The 14,366-nt window shown below is 39.2% G+C and overlaps 1 protein-coding gene across 1 annotated transcript in view; it reads right to left on the bottom strand.

The window, feature by feature from the left end:
- Nucleotides 1-2,905: 2,905 nt before the first annotated feature.
- The window catches only part of LOC108175845 (zinc finger protein 569-like), a 32,756-nt gene continuing 21,295 nt past the window's right edge, over nucleotides 2,906-14,366 (bottom strand). Inside the window, exons 2-4 of the mRNA XM_070068658.1 lie at nucleotides 10,489-10,615; nucleotides 9,468-9,560; nucleotides 2,906-6,690 (exon numbers count right to left, since the gene is read on the bottom strand). Coding sequence (XP_069924759.1) covers nucleotides 4,580-6,690; nucleotides 9,468-9,560; nucleotides 10,489-10,612 — 2,328 coding nt within the window. The 5' untranslated portion in view covers nucleotides 10,613-10,615 and the 3' untranslated portion in view covers nucleotides 2,906-4,579. The remainder of the gene's footprint in view (nucleotides 6,691-9,467; nucleotides 9,561-10,488; nucleotides 10,616-14,366) is intronic.

The raw sequence follows: 14,366 nt of genomic DNA, 5'->3' as shown, positions 1-14,366 counted from the left end.
TTGCAGGGCTCAACAAGTAGTGACAAATCCTCTACATTTCTGTTTATTATGAAAGGTCTTTATTTCACCTTCATTCACAAATGAGAGCTTTGCATGGTATAATATTCTGGGATGACAGTTTTTTTCTTTTAGGACTTGAGCTATATCTTGCCATTCTGTCCTAGCCTGCAGGCTTTCTGCTGAGAAGTCTGCTGTGAATCTAATTGGAGATTCTCTGAAAATAATCTGGTGTATCTCTTTTGCACATGTTAGAATCTTCTCTTTATGTTTCACTGTGGTTAGCTTGATTACAATGTGTTGTGGTGATGATCTTTTCTGGTCATCTCTATTGGGAGTTCTGTGTGCTGCCTGCACTTGGACTTCTCTTTCTTTCTCCAAGCCTGGGAAATTTTCTGCTAGTATTTTACAAAAATGCCTTCTCATCCTTTCTCTCTCTCCATGCTTTCAGCAACTCCTCAAATCCAAATGTTGGTTTTTTTTTTTTTTAAATAGTATCCTGTAGATTTCCAACAGTGTTTTTTAAATTTCTAATTTCCTCTTCTTGTCTTTGGTTTGATTTATACTTTCCTATGCTCTGTCTTCCAAGTCTGATATTCTCTCTTCTGCCTCACTGATTCTATTTTTAAGGCTCACCACTACATTTATTATTTGTTCTATTGAATTCTTCATTTCATTTTGATCCCTCCTTAAGATTTCAATTTTGTGGTAGAGATTTTCTTTCATGTCTTGCATGGATTTCTGTAGTTTGTGTGTTTGCTTTTGATTACTTCTATGTAATCTTATGATCAATTTTTGAGTTCCATTTCTTGCATTTCTTCTATATCATTATCTTTATAATCTAGTATTGAAGTGTTGTGTTCTTTTGGGAGCATTATGATGTCTTCTTTATTCTTGTTTCTTGGATTCTTGCATTTGTTGTTCAGCATTTGTGAAGATACTCTTTGGTTTTATTTTTTCTGCTGTGGCAGCTTTTATTGTTTTGACTCTGTACAAATTCAGTGAATCTCTAGAGGCTTGTAGTGGGTGTAGCCAGAGAGCTCTGTTCAGTTCTCCAGGGTGTGCCTAAGGTGACATACCCAGGTTTGGTGTGGTAAATCTTATCTTTTTTCAATCAAAAAGGAGTTATATTCTGTTCAGCTGAGCTCTTCACTTTAATGAATTTCAGTGCCTGAGTGCTAGATCAAGTGGGTATATTTGTTCTGTCCCAAGGCCAACAAAAAGGATTTGTGCTCCCATGTAGGACCTCTGTCCTTAATAAGTTGTACTATGGGAATTAACATCAAACTAGTCTTCAAACACCAGTTTAGCTGGGAGCCTAGAAAAAGTGCTCAGGCATGCAATATTGTGAAAAATTAGTTCTAAGTAATATGGAAGCTAACCCAGACAAAACAGAAGTCCAGCAAATCACTCAGCCTCACTGAAACTACCAGCAGTCACACCAAACATATTCTATTAAATCTGTTTATAATGAGATTTAATTTGATGAACATTTGTAAGAAGCTGAGGGGACTTAGGGATGAAGAGCTATTCTCAATGAATAGTAATAGAGGTGGAATGGATTACTTGCACAGTTATTATCTAGATGGGAAATAAAAGAGCTATTGCAGCTAGATGCATCATAGCATTTGTAGACCTGTTACCAAGTGATGGTTATGCAACCTAGGTAAATTGTTCATCCTGAGTGTATTCTGAGGAATGAGCTGAATGTAAATCAGATTTATGTAAATCAAAAAAGGACTTTGTAAATTGGAAGATAATAAAAATGAGGGTCACCTGTAGGAGTGAGGAATAATACAACCAAAAATGCTGTAAAAGTCATTGTAAAGTTACATTAATACAAAAGTGTACTACATTTATGGTCCTGCTTCTCTGTTGCAATGGGCACCACCCAGATAGACATCTTTCCAAGTTCTTGTCTCTAGGCAATTAGGAATTGAATGAAGAAGAGTAGAAAAGGGGAATCATGAATGAAAGAGAGATTATGCACTCAGTAATACAGGAAAATTCAGGAGATAAGTAGTGTTGCAATTTATAGGATTTGACATTGTCCCTTTGAAGAATGAGGGTGATGTGTGGGACAACATCTACTTGAGTATTCAAATAGACCTTGGGTACTGGAGTCTAATTCAGATATATACACAGATAAGTTGAAATTTCTTATGGGTATTGTGGGGAGCAACCCGGACTGGACTGAGTTACTGGAATTAAGACTTATTCTATGCATCTGCTCTCCCACAATATGGTGCTGGGAGAGGAGAAAACAGCTTCTACGCAGCTGCCTCTTGCCAACTTGAGTGATGACCTCCAGGAGCTGATCCTGCTCCTGATTGGAGGAGAGCAGCGTACTCGGCGTGTGGGCAGCCAAGTTAGGATTGGCGGAGGAGGACTATAAAGGAGGAGAGAGAGAACATGCACCGGGAACATCTAAGAGGAACATCTAAGGGGAACATCTGAGGGAACACCTGTGCAGCCCCCGAGAGAGCCGGCCGGCGGTGTGCCGCTCCCCCGCGGAAGTGGGGAATGTGGCAGGGGGAACCGCCCTTCCACGGAGGTGGAAGGGACGGTAGCCAACCCGGGAAGAACCAGCAGCAAACCCGGGGAGGGCCAAGCAGACAAAAGAACAGCGCAGGGTCCTGTGTCGTTCCTCCACGAAGACGGGGAGCGACAGGTATATAGGTCACCAGAAGCTCATTCCCTTTTGCTGCATACAACACTTACCCTCCAGGGCTAGAGTACACTATGATGGCTGGAACATGTTGCACTTGACATTCCTATGGTCACACGACTGGCTTGCACTACAATAATGTGGGGAAAGAATCCTGGGTGGACAACAAAGCAGCTATAAAACAAATAACTTTATAATTGATAAAGATGGTATTCCAAATAACTGTTGCAATAACTGTTATTCACCTGTTGCAACTTTAAATATTTATTAACAAAATTTACACATGAGAGCACAGTTCATATATTTGGTCCCATTCACAAAAATGAGAAACCAGAACGACAGGTTGTATTAGAGAAAAAATTTCTGAAGAATGGATAACCACTCTCTGTAACAATTCATCATGCAAACTGCCCAATACTTGCTATGATGTGATTCCAAAGAATTCCTCCAAACACATCACATTTCAGGGACTTTTCTCTGTAATCTTGTTATGTTTTGTGGAAGTTTGCCTAATAATAATAATATAATCCCATTACAATACGGTCATAGGATTTTTTCCTTTGTTTGAATTGTCAGTCATTGAGAGATGACTTATGGTACATAACTTTTCTATGCATGCATGTTTTCTCATTTCTGAGTCTCTTCATGTGAACTGATTTGTGGCAGAAGAATTTTGCACATTCATTAAACTGATATTTTTTGTATGAATCCTCTGGTGTTTGTTGATGTTTAATTTCTGGCTAAAGGTTTTTTCATATCTGCTGTACTTGAAGGATATCTCCTTTTTTGAGTTCTATATTTATGCAAGCCTGAATTCCAGGAAATATATATTTCCACATTCATTACACTGCTAAGAAACTCCCAGTGTGAATTCTCTGATATATAATGATTGATTTCTGACAAATGGCTTTTTTCACACTGATAAAATTTCGGGCCTTTCTTCTTTATGGGAGTGCCTATTGTATGGGATGTGATTTCCAGCAAAAGACTCTGTCACATGGTCACATTGATTTTGGAAAAAGTCCTTCACATTCATTATATTCTTAAGTTCTCTATCTTATGTGAATTCCATGTGTTATGAGGTATTGCTTCTGACAAAAGGCTTTCCCACATTTATTACAAGATTTCCACCTTGTAATAAATTCTCTGATGTTATATGGCGTGATTTTGACAGAATTTTCCAATACTCCTTACATTCATAAAGTTTCTCCCCCCATGTGAATTCTCTGAAATTTTATGAGGTGTTACTTATGGATAAAGGCCTTTCCATATGTATTATATTCAAAGTGTTTTCCCCTACATGAATTAGATTATGTGCAATGAGGAAAAGGCTTTTCAAGTCATTATGTCCAAAAAGTTTCTCTTCATGTGAATTTTCTGATGCATTCTGAGATGTGACTTATTGCCAAGGGCTTTTCTACAGTCATGAGGATTCTCCTCAGTGTGAATTCTCTGCCATGATATGAGCTATGATTTATAACAAAATGCTTTCCCACACTCATTAGATTCATAAGGTTTCTGCCCTGTGGGAATTCTGTTTTGACATAAGGTACAATTTATAGCAAAAGATTTTTCCACAGTCATTACATTCATGAGGTTATTTCCCTGTGTGTATTCTCTAGGTGCATTCCGAGTTGGAACTTATGACCAAAAGCTTTCCACAGTCATTACATTCATAAGGTTTCTCTCATGGGTGAATTCTCTGATGCATGATGAGGGTTGACTTATGGCCAAATGCTTTTCCAGTCATTACATTCATGAGATTTCTGCCCTGTGTGAATTCTCTGATGTGATAGGAGGTGTGATTTTGGCCAAAGGCTTTTCCACAGTCATTACATGTATGTTTCTCACAGGTTGCTCCCCTGTGTGAATTTGCTGATGTATGAGGAGGGCTGACTTATGGCCAAATGCTTTTCAACAATCATTACATTCATGAGGTTTCTTCCCTGTGTGAATTTGCTGATGGCTTATGAGGTGTGATTTTTGTGTAAAGGTTTTTCCACAGTCATTACATTCATGAGGTTTCTCCCCTGTGTGAATTCTTTGATGCACTATGAGATTTGACTTTTGTCCAAAGGCTTTTCCACAGTCATTACATTCATGAGGCTTCTCCCCTGTGTGAATTCTTTGATGCACTATGAGGGTTGACTTATGGCCAAAGGCTTTTCCACAGTCATTACATACATGAGGTTTCTCTCCTGTGTGAATCTGCTGATGTTTCATGAGGTCTGATTTTTGTCCAAATGCTTTTCCACAGCCATTACATTCATATGGTTTCTCGCCTGTGTGAATTCTTTGATGCATGATGAGGGTTGACTTTTTTCCAAAGGCTTTTCCACAGTAATTACATTCATGAGGTTTCTCCCCTGTATGAATTTGCTGATGTATGAGGAGGGATGACTTATGGCCAAAGGCTTTTCCACAGTCATTACATTCATGAGGTTTCTCCCCTGTGTGAATTTGCTGATGTTTCATGAGCTCTGACTTTCGTACAAAGTTTTTCCCACAGTCATTGCATTCATGAGGTTTCTCTCCTGTGTGAATTCTCTGGTGCATTATGAGGTTTGGCTTTTGTCCAAAGGCTTTCCCACAGTCATTACATGCATAAGGTTTCTCCCCTGTGTGAATTCTCTGGTGAATCATGAGGTTTGATTTACGGCCAAATGTTTTCCCACAGTCATTACATTCATGAGGTTTCTCCCCTGTGTGAATTCGCTGGTGTGATATGAGGTTTGACTTTTGTCCAAAGGCTTTTACACAGCCATTACATTCATGAGGTTTCTCCCCTGTGTGAATTCGCTGATGTATGAGGAGGGCTGACTTACGGCCAAAGGCTTTTCCACAATCATTACATTCATGAGGTTTCTCCCCTCTGTGAATTCGCTGGTGTATGAGGAGGGATGACTTATGGCCAAAGGCTTTTCCACAGTCATTACATTTATAAGGTTTCTCACTTGAGTGAATTCTCTGATGTTTCATAAGGCCTGACTTATGGCCAAAGGCTTTTCCACAGTCATTACATTCATGAGGTTTCTCTCCTGTGTGAATTATCTGGTGTATTATGAGGTTTGACTTTTGTCCAAAGGCTTTTCCACAGTCATTACATTCATAGGGTTTCTCCCCTGTGTGAATTCGCTGATGTATGAGGAGGGATGACTTACGGCCAAAGGCTTTTCCACAATGAAGGCATTCATAAAGTTTCTCTCCTGTGTGAATTTTCTGATGTATGAGGAGGGCTGACTTATGGCCAAATGCTTTTCCACAGCCATTACATTCATGAGGTTTCTCCCCTGTGTGAATTCTCTCATGCTTTATGAGGTTTGGCTTTTGTCCAAAAGCTTTTCCACAGTCATTACTTTCATAAGGTGAATTAGAGATTAGTGATTTTCCACAAGGTTTACATGTGTAGAGTTTTCCCATTATATGTGGTCTCTGATTTATCGCAAGATATGATTGGTGAATGACAGGTTCAACATACCTAATGTATTCATAAAATTTCTCTTTTGTGTGGGTTTGTTGATGCATATTGAGGCTAGAATTTTCATGGATAGCTTTTTCTATATGAGTTCCTTTTCCAAAAGTGACAGCTGCCTTATTACAGTATTCTCCCATATGAACCCTCTCAGATTTACAGAACATCTTCCTTGTGAAGACTTTTCCTTGTCCAATGGGTCCAAATGGCTGCTTCATGATGTGAATCTTGTCATGCTGACCAAGAGGCTCACAGAACTGGAGAGAATTTCCAGGTACCTCAGTGTTACCAAATTTCTCTCTAGCCGGTAGTTCATCAGGTCCATTGCAGGGATACACAGTGTTACATATATTGCATTCCTCAGGCTTCAATCCTGAATAGGTTCCCTTTTTAATAATCACTGTTGGAATATGGCTTGAATTTAAACTAAGTGTTTTTTTTAATTCAACTCTCTTGGAGGCTGATGTCTTGTTATTTTTCATAAAATCCTGATTCAGATTTTTGTCCTGACTTTTCTGGTTGATCCTAATCAGGTCACCCCTTTCCATGCCAACTGAAATGAGAAAAAAGCAATCATGTCACTGAATCACATGTAACTGTTTCTCCTGGCATGCTCATATAAAGGGAATGAAGTTACTTGTTATCCAAGTGGTATAAGATTTTCACAAAATCAGTACGAGATACTTATTTATGACCATTATATGGTTTTTCTCCTTAATACTGTAATATACTAAACTGTACCATAAGGTTTCCCAATGTTCAAACATGAACCTGTTTACTAATAGAATTTTTCAAGTATGGCAGAATGACTTTTGTGCTAAGATGTGTGGGATACCTGAATCTCAAAACAGTGTCAGTTTGAGCCCTGGCTACTCTGTTTTCAATACAGCTCTCTGCCTATGTAAATTGGGAGGCAGAAGATAATGGTTCATGTGCCTGTGATACACCAGGGGACCTGTGATACACCAGGGAAGACTAGGTGGAATTCTAGAGTTTCAGCTTCAGACTAGTTAGACCTAAGTGTTGTAGGCATCTGGGGAGTGAACTAATAGAGGACCTCTTTCTCTTTCTCCTCCCACTATCACTGCCTTTCACAAAGATGAAATAACTATAAAATATTTTAAAGAATGGACAAATATTTAATAAAAATATTCACCCACTATCTAGCAACCAGTTTTTTCCCTGTCCTTTTTCTCCAGTTTATTTTTATAGAAATTGTGTGTTTTGTGCTTCTCTGATATTTCAACCATAAACATGAGAAAGTTTCACTGGATCATTTACTTGCAGGTGGAGAAGAGTGAAATGCGTCTGTACTTTAAGCAGGACCATATTTAAGGAATAGGATTTGAATCTATGATTTTATCATGTTCAGTTTCCTAGGTAAACATCATTTGTGGGATTTATCAAATGAAAAACTACTTTGTTTTTACTCTATGACAGCTTCCCCAAATTCCTAAGGACACCTGACACCTTCAGCTTCTCAGAAGTACAACAGGTACAGAAAAGTCCCAATATACCACCTGAGTTATACACTCCCAATCAGTTTGAAGAATTTGTTTCTGCAAACCAGGATGTGCTCATCTTCTTTGAAAAGTGTTTTCTAGCTCATTCTGAAATCATCAATGCTGGTTATCTCCTCTCAATTCTTTCTATAAATAATTCTGTGTTATAATTTGAATTCTGGAAGCTTTTGATCAGTTGCCTCTTATTTTCACAGAAAGCTTAATTTCCTATGCCTTTCTTATCTTTTTTGTTTGCTTGTTTTTCAATGATACTGAAAAATAAGAGAAAGAAGTCATAATTTATACTCCACCCCTAAAGAAATCTGAGCCACTCAACATAAACCCATGAGGCTACTTGACTTTGGGTCTAAGAATCTCATTACTTTCTTGGTGAGTCGAGGATCACTTATTTTCATGTTTTTATACAAGTTCATGCTCAGTTTTATTTAAAAAAAAAAGATTTATTTTATTTATTTGATAGCTAGAGTTATAGAGAGAAGTAGAAGAAAAAGAGAGAAGTCTTCTATTTGTTGGTTCACTCCCCACATGGACACAACAACCAAGGCTGGGCCAAGATGAAGCCAGGAGCCAGGAGTTTCTTTCATGTCTCCCACATGGGTGCAGGGAGCCAAGGAATTGGGCCATCCTCTGCTCCTGTCTTGGGTGCATTAGCAGAGAGCTGGATTAGAAGAGGACCAGTGGGACTCGAACTGGCACCCATATAGGATGCTAGTGCTGCAGGGGGAGCTTTAACACACTGCACCACAGTGTCATTCCTAGCTTCATAATTTCTGATGTCTCAGTACAGTGCCATTCTTAGCTTCATAATTTCTGATGTCATGCACAAAGGCTTACTCATGACCATCTTTTAGCATTTAAATGTTTACTTACTTGAGAGTCAGAGAGACACAATGAGAGATAGAGAGAATGAAACAGGTTTGGCAGCCACAGGCTCAATGTTTCTAACTACCATTTTCTTATTTATTTGAGAGGCACAGAGGAAAAATAAAGAGAGAGAAAGAGATTAAGAAAGAGAATTCACATTTATTGATTCAGTCCTGATATGCTTAAAACAGCAAGTTCTATGCCTGGGCAAAATCATGAGTGAGAACTCAATCTGAGCAATATGTTAGAAATATGTTTCTGGGGCTGGCACTGTGGTGTAGGGGGTAAACCACCACCTGCAGTGCTGGCATCACATATGGTGCCAGTTCGAGTCCCAGCTGCTCCACTTCCAATCTAGTTCTCTGCTATGGCCTTGGAAAACAGCAGAAGATGGCCCAAGTCTTTGTGTCCCTGCAACCATGTGGGAGACCATGAAGAAGCTCCTGGCTCCTGGCTTTGGATCTGCACAGCTCCAGCTATTGCAGCCAACTGGGGAGAGAACCAGCGAATGAAAGACCTGTTTCTTTCTCTCTCTCTTTCTTTCTCTCCTTCTTGTCTTTCTCTGACTTTTGAATAAATAATAAATCTTAAAAAAACCGAAAAAATATTAATCTTAAAAAAAGAAATAGGTTTCTGTAGATGCCTAATTAACAAGCACTGAAGGAACTAATAAGTGCATGAAGGAAAAGGTATGAAAGTGTAGAGAAGGACATGTTAGAATTTGGGGAATGCATCAAACCTAGATAAAAGCCTTAGTAACATCAGAAAATGATTGGAATTTTTCTTAAATCAAAGAACATTTTTAACCAAGAACAAATGAGTTAGAAAGATACTGGTATCTCTAAATAGTCTAGAATGCCTGTGTCTGATGCACAAAACCAGCTGTCATCAGGATCTGCACACTTTCTGCCTTGGCCTACCTGTCCCTTACATGCAGACTGACCTGAAAGGCTCTGATTCAGGCATTCGTCCACCATCCATGGCTCTGCTCCTTGCTCCAACTTGCAGATCAAGTCAGGTTTGGTAATGCAGTGCCCTATTAATGGAAACAATGTAAGACTTTGTGAAATCACTACCTTGGGTTATTTAAAGGACTGCAGCTTGGTCCAGGAGCTATGCAACAAATGTTCCAATTTGAATCTTTTGCTAGATGGTAAATATTCAGATTATCCATGGACTCAAATTCTTTTTTTTTAATTTTTAACTTTTATTTAATGAATATAAATTTCTCAAGTACAGCTTATGGATTACAATGGCTGCCCCCCATAACGTCCCTCCCACCTGCAACCCTCCCCTTTCCCATTCCCTCTCCCCTTCCATTCACATCAAGATTCATTTTCGATTCTCTTTATATACAGAGGATCAGTTTAGCATATGTTAAGTAAAGATTTCAACAGTTTGCTCCCACACAGAAACATAAAGTGAAAAATACTGTTTGAGTACTTGTTATAGCATTAAATCTCAATGTACAGCACACTAAGCACAGAGATCCTACATGAGGAGTAAGTGCACAGTGACTCCTGTTGTTGACTTAACAAATTGACACTCTTGTTTATGGCATCAGTAATCACCCTAGGCTCTTGTCATGAGCTGCCAAGGCTATGGAAGCCCCCTGAATTCACTGACTCTGATCATATTTAGACAAGGCCATGGTCAAAGTGGAAGTTCTCTCCTCCCTTCAGAGAAAGGTACCTCCTTCTTTGATGACCCGTTCTTTCCACTGGGATCTCACTCACAGAGATCTTTCATTTAGGTTTTTTTTTTTTTTTTTTTCCCCAGAGTGTCTTGGCTTTCCATGCCTGAAATACTCTCATGGGCTTTTCAGCCGGATCTGCATGCCTTAAGGGCTGAGTCTGCATGGACTCAAATTCTATACCTGCCCATTATTAAACTTTATAAAGTGTTCACTTATTTGTCAATAGCAAGAAAATATTATCACTGGGCATGTGATTGGTGTCACTCACCCAAGGAGAACAGGCTGCTGTAGATCTCCAGCATCACATCTCTGTATAGGATTTTCTGAGCATTGTTCATGTTCTGCCATTCCTCCCAGGTAAAGTACACAGCCAGGTCTTCAAATGCTATCATCACCTGTAACAGTACACTTCCAGTCAGCATATTAACTGTGTCACAAAACAAACATTGACAATTGTGTATGGATATGAAGGAAAAAAGAAAGGATGTGGTTTCACTTAGATTTGTTGAATGTTTAGAAAGCCACACAAAGGATTCAAACCTATGATCTACAGGCTGTGAAAAATGCCCAGCTTGAGGAAAACAGGAGGTTCAAATTACAAAGGCCACATCTGTCAAGGGGAATTGCACAGCAGGCTAAAAGAGGGGCAATATAGACTCTTGAATGGGCAATGTTAGGAAGAAGTATGTAGAAGCATTGAGGAAAAAAGGCAAAAAAAAAAAAAATCAGTGAAACTATGATAAGAATGAACAGAAAAGAATTTCTAGGAAAACACCATGCACATCACTTCTAATATGTCAAAAAATATATTAAAAAACAGGCAGACATTTAGCTTAGTGTTTATGATGCCACCTCAGAGTGTCAGCATTGGATTTTCAATGTCAGCTCCAGTTTTTAGCTCCCAGATAATGCAAACCTGGGGAAGCAGTGGTGATGTCACCAATGAAGGAGGCCTAGATTCCACTCCTCAATCCTGGCTTCAGTCCTGCCCTACCTCTGCTTGCTATGGCTATTTAGGGAATGAATTAATGTGTGGAAGCTCTCTATCTCTCAGTCCATCAACTTCTTTCTCTATCAAGCTAATAAATATTTTTAAGTAAGAGAGAAGATACAGGTAAAAGACAAAGAATAGAAATTAGCTTTTGCCCTAGTCTATGATTATTCTACTGATAAACATTTGAAATAACATTTTACAGAATTAAAGTGAAAGCAATGGAATTACTTGCTCAAAACATTCAAATGATAAACATTTGAAATAAAATTATAAATAATTAAAGTGAAAGCACTGGAATTATTTTCCACAAAAAGGAACCTGGGAATGTCTGCAGTACAATCTGTTTGTGACTCACAGAAAAACTCAAGGGGTTTCCATAGCCTAGACAGCTTATAGCAAGAGTCTCGGGTGATTGCTGATGTCATAAATAAGAGTGCCAATTGTTAAATCAACAACGGGAGTCACTGAGTACAGGCTCCCCATGTAGGATCTCTGTCCTTAATGTGTTTTACTATGAAACTTAAAAACAACACTACTAGTTGAACAATGCCCTATACCTTGTGCAGTTGTGTGAGTGCAGCCTGTTGAAATCCTTGCTTTGTGTATACTAAGTTGATCTTCTGCATATGAAGGTAATTGAAAATGAAACTTGATGAAGGGTGGGATGGGAGAGGGAGAAGGAGAGGGGAGGGCTGCGGGAGGGAGGGAGCTGGGGGGGCACAACAATACAAAAGTTGCACTTTGTAAATTCACATTTATTAAATAATAAAAATAAAAGAACCTGCAATAGTCACCAGAATTGTGATGCAGCAGGCTAAGCCTCCACCATCACTGCTGGCATCCCATGTAAACAGAGGATTTGAGTCCTGGCTGCTCCACTTCCAATCCAGCTCCCTGTTAATGTGACTGAAAGAGCAGTGAAAGATGGCCCGAGTATTTGGACCCTTCCACCAATATGGGACCTCAGAGTGTCAATGTTGGATTTTCCTACATGGAGTTCCAGGCTCTTGGCTTTGGCCTGGCTCAGTCCCAGCCATTGTGGGATAGAAGATATCTCTTTGTTTCTCCCTGTATCTCCCAATCTCTATAAGTCTGCCTTTCAAATAAATAAATAAATCTTAAAAAATAAATGAGCCTCCAGTAGATTCTTTTCTCCACACATTTCTTATCCTATTCCTGAAACCAATTCAGCTTCTCCAAGGTATTAAGGACTCCATTAGTCTAACAATTCAAAACTAAACTTAACTGATTTGTGTTTAGTACTAGGTAACTTGCTCTTGCAGAATGCTAAGTGTTTACTTCATAGGTAGCACTAAAACACTGCTCAGTACATCATCTATGTGACAATAAAGACTGTTTCAGACATCATGGCCCCCAAAATGTAGCATTTTGTGCTCTTTGTTTCAATTCAATACATGTAACAAATATATATTTTTCTATGGCAACAGAAAGACAAGAGACCAAATTGCATTATTATAGATAACAGTAATGTTTCATAATCATGCCAAATTAATCATTTATTTCTGTACATTCCTTGAGAACAAATTGTATGTTTATTTTTCCATTTTAATTAACTAGTATACTGGGGTTGGCATTGTGGGGTATAGCAGGTAAAGCCACTGCCTGCAGTGGTGGCATCCCATATTGGTGCCAGTTTGAATCCAAGGTGCTCTGCTTCTGATCCAGCTCTCTGCTACGGCCTGGGAAAGCAGTAGAAGACAGCCTAAGTCCTTGAAGCCCTGCACCATTGTGGAAGACCCAGAAGAAGCTCCTCACTTCTGGCTTTGGATCAGCACAGCTCCAGCCACTGTGGAAAACTGGGGAGTAATCAGCCATTGGAAGACTCTCACTCTCTCTCTCTCTCCCAATCTGCCTCTCTGTAACTCTTTCAAATAAATAAATCTAAAAAAAATAAATAAATAAACTAGTGTTAATCTCCTAAAATTAGAACTGATAACAAGCTGGGGAATAATTAAAAAATTTTTAAAAATAATTAAAAAAACCACTGTAGGTGATATATTAATTTTCTTTGCTCATAGAAATATGTGGAGGACCCAGAATCATACCTGGAAGAGAAGGTGAATGGAAGGAGTTCAAAGAGAACTCTGGGGGCCAGAACGGTAGCATAATGGGTAAAGCTGCTGCCTGCAGTGCCAGCATTCCATATGGAAGCTGGTTCAAGTCCCAGCTGCTCAATGTACAGTCTAGCTTTCTGCTATGGCTAGGGAAGCAGTGGAAGATGATCCAAGTCCCTGGGCTCCTGCACCTGCATGGGAGACACAGAAGAAGCTCTTGGCTCTTGGCTTTGGATCTTCTGTGTTTCCCACATGGGTGCAGGGACCCAAGGACTTGGGCCATCTTCTACTGTTTTCCCAGGCCATAGGAGAGAGCTGGATCAGAAGTAGAGCATCCAGGACTAGAACTGGCATCCTGGTACTGCAGGTGGTGGATTTACCTGCTACACCACAGCACAAGCCCCAGAAATAGACAATTTGTAAAGTATTTGCCTTCTCAGATTTTCTTTTTCTGACAGTTATCTTCTGAAAAACCCTGGGGCCTGCCTATGGAAGAGATAATATATAGCCAAGGTTCACCACAAATCCCCAGACACTTAAGTGAAGCCTCAATCAGTTCCCCAAATGACTAAACTCTCATTTCTGCTCCTGGACTGATCATAGGAACTGTGCAGCTGAGGGCAGCCCATAACACGGAGTCAGAACTGCAAATCAAATGACTATTTGTTAAGCCATTGTGTTTTCTGATTTGTCCTACATCAAATGCTGATACATACCAGTAAGTATGGCAGAAAGTTGAATTACATGCAAACTACAATGCATACAACTTCAAAATTTCATTTAGAAGTTTTCATAAAACAGGGCCAGCATTGGCACATAGCAAGTAAACCTGCCATCTGCAATGCAAGCACCCAATATGAGCACTGGTTCATGTTCTGGCTGTTCTACTTTTGATCTAGCTTCCTGCTGTTGGCATAAGAAAAGCAGATGGAAGACCTGTCTCTCCTCCATATATAACATTTTCAAATAAATTTTTAAAAAACTTAGTAAAAAGCTCATATACACACAATCTTTGCCTATCAATTAGACCTTAGGAAAGCTGCTGACACTAAAAAAAGTTCTGGGAATAATAAAAAT

Source organism: Oryctolagus cuniculus, chromosome 2, assembly GCF_964237555.1.
Source record: "Oryctolagus cuniculus chromosome 2, mOryCun1.1, whole genome shotgun sequence".
Lineage (NCBI taxonomy): Eukaryota > Metazoa > Chordata > Mammalia > Lagomorpha > Leporidae > Oryctolagus > Oryctolagus cuniculus.
Note: the sequence above shows the minus strand (reverse complement) of the source record. Positions and strands in the feature narration are given on the sequence as shown.